We start from the raw sequence: 5,181 nt of genomic DNA, 5'->3' as shown, positions 1-5,181 counted from the left end.
CCCCCCTGGTTCTACTGGATTGTTGGAGCCTTTTGTTGTGGTTTCTGTGATTCTTTTAACTCCAGCGTCAAAATGTGAGCGAAGTGATGAAGTCAGACTGAAGCTCATGATGGAGGCAGAATCCTGCATCTGAACTGGAAATAATTAAATGACTGAAAGTTGGAGGAGTTGATATGAAAAGAGACTCACAGATTCATACAAACACAAAAACATACCGAGTTTAAAGTTAATACTTTTAATCAGTACTATTTATGTGTCTTGAGACCTTAAATATATTAAATCCTTTTCTGTTTATTCGGATAAACTGTGCTTCATCTTCAAATCTCTAACTAAATATTCTTTGGGTTTTGTCAGGAGGCCCACTTGGATTCTCAAACACAATCAGCAGAATAGTTCCTCATTATGCGTAATTACGCGCGGTTATTCTCTGGCACCAATCAGCGCAGAGCCCCAGTGGACATCACATTCTCATTGTTATTACTGTATGTGTTTGTGTGAGTAGACAAGAAGATATTGGTGCTTCCAAGGTTTCTTAAACGCATTTTTGACGTCACATGTCAACTTCTGGGAAAGATCTGCGCGCATGATGGGTTTGGAGTTTCTGCTGGTTGCAGCTGCAGAACCCAGATCACATAACTGGCCGGGATGCATTGGACCATCAGCGACATAAAGCTGAACTGGCGTTTCGATGTATCTGAGTCTGCCCACTGCGCGCCACATGCGTAATAACGCACGATGCCCCTGAGTTGTAACAGTTTTCATGTGAATCTGTTGGCGGAGAGAGAACATCACACGTTCTTCACACCAACGCTGCCACATCTGCGCGTCTGTGTCCCCGCTGGACAGCTCTCAACACGTCCATGGATAAAAAGCACCACCAGGCACCAGGATGGTTGTTGTTGGAGCGAGTAACGGAACTTTTTCAGCTGACAACTTGAGGTCTGCGTTCATGATCGAGGATAAGGTCGGCGGAGGGGACCCGGGCTTCTCCACCAGCATGATGATCTCTGAAGCTCTGGCGCCTAAGCTGCTAAAAATTGCGCAGGACGCCGCAGAGGCTGCGGCAGCGGCGGCGGCAGCGGCCACTTCTCCGTCCTCCTCCAGTCAGCCGCAGGTCATGGAGACGAACGGGACGCGCTGTGGGGAGCAGATACTGAGCTACGGGCGGGTGGAGAAGGTCCTGATCGGCGGGGTGCTCACCATGCTGACGCTGTCCACCATCTGCGGGAACCTGCTGGTGGTCATCTCGGTGTGCTTCGTGAAGAAGCTGCGCCAGCCTTCCAACTACCTGATCGTGTCTCTGGCCCTGGCGGACCTGTCCGTGGCGCTGGCCGTGATGCCGTTCGTCAGCATCACGGACCTGATCGGCGGTCAGTGGATCTTTGGGCAGTTTTTCTGCAACGTTTTTATCGCCATGGATGTGATGTGCTGCACCGCGTCCATCATGACTCTGTGCGTAATCAGCATCGACAGGTAAGAGAAACTTCAAAGTGCCTGAAACTAAACGCCCCAAAAAGTGGGATTTGCAGAGAGAACAGCTGCATGGGAAACTTTCCCAGCTTTGATCTGCAGACTTCACCAAGCTGAGACTGCAGATCACTTTTATCCTTTAATCCCACATTTCAAACAATTGAATCATAAAATCAGGTCTGTGTCTCCAGCTGGCCATTAAATCATGGATATTATTTTTTTCTCTCTGCCCAGCCGTTTGCTCACTAAGAGACATATTTCCTTTCCCAATGTTTTAGTTAAATCTGCATTTTAGAACTACATACATTTTGATTTTGCTTTTTCAGGGCAAATTTTCTCAGACTGATGCTTTTTATTCCCCTCCTCCATTTTTTGTTTTTTTGTTTTTTTGCTCTGTGGTCTAACTATAACCTCAGAAATACTATTTCTTGCAACATCTGTCTGCCTTTCATTCATAAAATCACACAGTTCCCATCTGCGGCTGCATATGGCTCAGAGAGATTGTGGTTAAGCTCTTTGTTCAAGGGCACCTTGTTGAGGGTGGGTGGTTGGGTGGGGGTGAACTAGTCATTTTTCCCATTAGGCAGAATTTATGTGATTCTTCCAAAACAGTAAAATGCTCCGTTTTCCTTCTTGGCAGGTACCTTGGCATCACTAAACCTCTGACGTATCCTGTTCGCCAGAACGGCTGCTGCATGGCCAAGATGATCCTATCAGTGTGGCTCCTCTCTGCCTCCATCACCCTGCCCCCGCTCTTCGGCTGGGCACAGAATGTCAACGATGGCAGAGTTTGCCTCATCAGCCAAGACTTTGGCTACACCGTCTACTCTACGGCCGTGGCCTTCTACATCCCCATGTCGGTCATGTTGATCATGTACTACAGGATCTACAGAGCGGCTAAACTCAGCGCAGCCAAACACACCATCACCGGCTTCCCCAGGGAAGGAGAGCACCGCGCAGGGGCGGCCCACCGAGGGGGGAGAGCGGTGCACGAGCCCCGGCAGCCCTCAGAGTCAGGAGAAACGGGAAGCGTTGAGGCAACGGAGACGGAGCATTGTGAGGAGGAGGAGGAGGCGGAGGAGGAGGAGAGCCTGGACTGTGTGGCAGCAGCGTTGAAGCTGCAGCGGGAGGTGGAGGAGGAGTGCAGCAGCCGCGTCTCCCGCCTTCTCAAGAGCACCGAGCATCACCAGCGGCGGAAAAGGAAGAACCAGTCCATCTTTAAGCGGGAGCAGAAAGCGGCGGCCACTCTGGGCATCGTGGTCGGCGCGTTCACCTTCTGCTGGCTGCCGTTCTTCCTGGTGTCCACGGCCAGACCGTTTGTCTGCGGCGTGGAGTGCAGCTGCGTGCCGCTCTGGTTGGAGAGGACTCTGCTTTGGCTCGGGTATGCCAACTCGCTCATCAATCCCTTCATTTACGCATTTTTCAACCGCGACCTAAGGACCACCTACAGCAACCTGCTGCGCTGCCGCTACAGGAACATCAACCGGAAGCTGTCAGCGGCTGGCATGCATGAGGCTTTAAAGCTGGTGGAGAAGCCAGACACTGACGCTTGAAGCGGCGCCGCTGCCAATTAGCAGAGCTGCAAAAACATCCAGAGGGCCTCTTAGGATGGGACAAAACCTAGCCTGCCACACTGATTATTTTCTCCATATGTGTGATGGTTGCTGAAGCGAGAGGAGAAGGGAAAATGATGGATGCAAATGATGGTGCACTTAGGAAATTAAGATATTTTCCTTAAAAATAAAGGATAATTAAGGATGTTTGTAAAGATAAATAGTACAGCTGACTGAATTTTGTTACTTTGGCCGCTGTCTGCACAAAGCTGGCTTCATACTCTTCTGTCTGAATGGATGAAAATCCACCAACTCACTTCCTGCTGCCTTTTATTTTCAGTTTGAGCCACGGAGAACAAAACAAGGCAGCAACGCCAAGTCTGTTCAGGTTTTTCGTTCTCTCTTGGTCTTTTCACAGCACAACCAATGCCAGGATGTAAACAGTAAATATGTAAAGAGTATAAATAATGTACAGATTCATGTTCCTGCTGTTTCTGTTCTGATCCGGTAATCAAGACTGGAGCTGCTCATTTGTCGCTGTGCTTATCATATATTCCTGTACGGTTTGTTGAAAGGTTCTGCATATATAAGACTGATGATCTTTGTGACTGGCAGCTCTCTTATGTACAATGACCTACTTATTTATTGTGAATTATTAACACAGCCCTATAAAGTCAGTGTTAATATATGAAACAGAAATGTGATGTTTTCAGAAACCTTCTGAACGTGACTGTGCCTTTTCCTGCTTTGTTCCACATACTTTGGTTGCAGAGCACAACAAGCTCATTTGAACTGGCTGTGTTTGCTGAGCTTTACGGTAGAAGAAAACATTTAGTTGTTGACAGGATTGTTTATGTGTTTCTCCTCCTAAAGTATTTAAAAACTGACTAAAGCCTGGTTAATGCTCAGAAACCAGGTCATCAGGTCTGTGTCGCAGTTAACTCAGACAGTGGTGCAGACATGGAGGCCTCTGATTGGTCAAATCTACATCCGCTCTACTCTATGCGTATTTCCTGTTTGGTACCTAATGGTAGGAAACTCTGGCTGTAGTGCCGTCCACAACACCTGGCACCACTTGGACATTAACCCAGACACTGTGCAGGACGCTAGTTTGTAGTCAGTTGGTTTGCACCTGAGGCCAAACACGCAGCGCCACGGCCAGTCTTTGGGGAACACTCACGGGTGAACTGTGTGCCATCCGGCGTCGGATGAGGGGCTGTAGACAGTGAACAAGCTCGTCAAACCGACACACAGACACCCTCAATCCTAGCTAGACACTCAGCTAGTTCCTGATTGTCCCTCTTGCGTTGTGGCGTGGAATAGCATAGCGGAGACCACGCTTCAATATTGGGTATAAATCAAAAATACCTCCATCATACCTGCGACAAGCTAACTGCGACACACTGCTGTGAGAGTGTAACCAGCCCTTGAGGAATAGTGTTTGTTAATGCATCATAAAAGGCTTTTAAACATTTAGAAACAATCAGGAGCTTTTTTCCATGAATAAAAGTAGTATTTTGGTTAAAATGCAGATATAATCTGTTCAAAGCTCCATAGTTCACATTAACCTGACTCCTCCAGATGGATTTGCTCCGCATATCCATCTGGAAACCTTCCGTTGAAGTAATTTTGGGAAGGGGCGAAAATACTGGTTAGCTGATTGGCCTATGTTGGTGATAGACGGGCCAAATAAACCAATCAGATCAACGAAGCATATGACGTACTAACAGAGCGACGATGAAAACACAACCACAAGCCAGGCTACTCTTGGCGAAACCAGTCGGGAGAAGAGCAAAAACATCTTTGCCTCTGAGAAAAGCCTCCAGAGCAGTGTTTTGCTCTTCTTTCAGTGAAGAAATACTCTGTAATTCCGATAAAACTTGCTCGATAGCCACGCTAACGCTAGTTTCATCGGCTGAAGCCGCCATGTTCTTTAGACTGAACTGTCGCGCTTCTCGTTGCGTCACACCTCAACCCGCCTCAAAGCCAACGCTGATTGGACGTTCGTTTGGTGAACGGCTCCAAATTTTCTTTAACGGAGAGTCTCCAGACTGATCTGCGAGGGAAACCTTGAAAGCTCGAGATCAGGATGGGCTCACCAGGCTAAGTTCACACTAGAAACACATTTCAGAGTTGAAATAACCAGGAGTTGGATATG

At 47.9% G+C, this 5,181-nt stretch overlaps 1 protein-coding gene across 1 annotated transcript; it reads left to right on the top strand.

The window, feature by feature from the left end:
• The first annotated feature begins 604 nt into the window (after nucleotides 1-604).
• On the top strand, nucleotides 605-4,675 carry htr7 (5-hydroxytryptamine (serotonin) receptor 7, adenylate cyclase-coupled). The gene is made up of 2 exons (XM_015371825.1): nucleotides 605-1,473; nucleotides 2,111-4,675. The coding sequence occupies exons 1-2, from the start codon at nucleotides 890-892 to the stop codon at nucleotides 3,021-3,023; spliced, it is 1,497 nt and encodes a 498-aa protein (XP_015227311.1). The 5' UTR covers nucleotides 605-889; the 3' UTR covers nucleotides 3,024-4,675.
• Nucleotides 4,676-5,181: the final 506 nt, after the last annotated feature.

Source organism: Cyprinodon variegatus, unplaced genomic scaffold (assembly GCF_000732505.1).
Source record: "Cyprinodon variegatus isolate N-32 unplaced genomic scaffold, C_variegatus-1.0 Scaffold65, whole genome shotgun sequence".
NCBI lineage: Eukaryota > Metazoa > Chordata > Actinopteri > Cyprinodontiformes > Cyprinodontidae > Cyprinodon > Cyprinodon variegatus.
This window is presented reverse-complemented; position numbering and strand designations above follow the sequence as displayed.

Excerpts from the sequence above, each read along its gene's own strand:
- htr7 (XM_015371825.1), top strand. The coding sequence starts at position 890 with ATGGTTGTTGTTGGAGCGAGTAACGGAACTTTTTCAGCTGACAACTTG. Across the intron at positions 1,474-2,110 it reads TGCGTAATCAGCATCGACAG|GTACCTTGGCATCACTAAAC; the intron begins GTAAGAGAAACT and ends CCTTCTTGGCAG.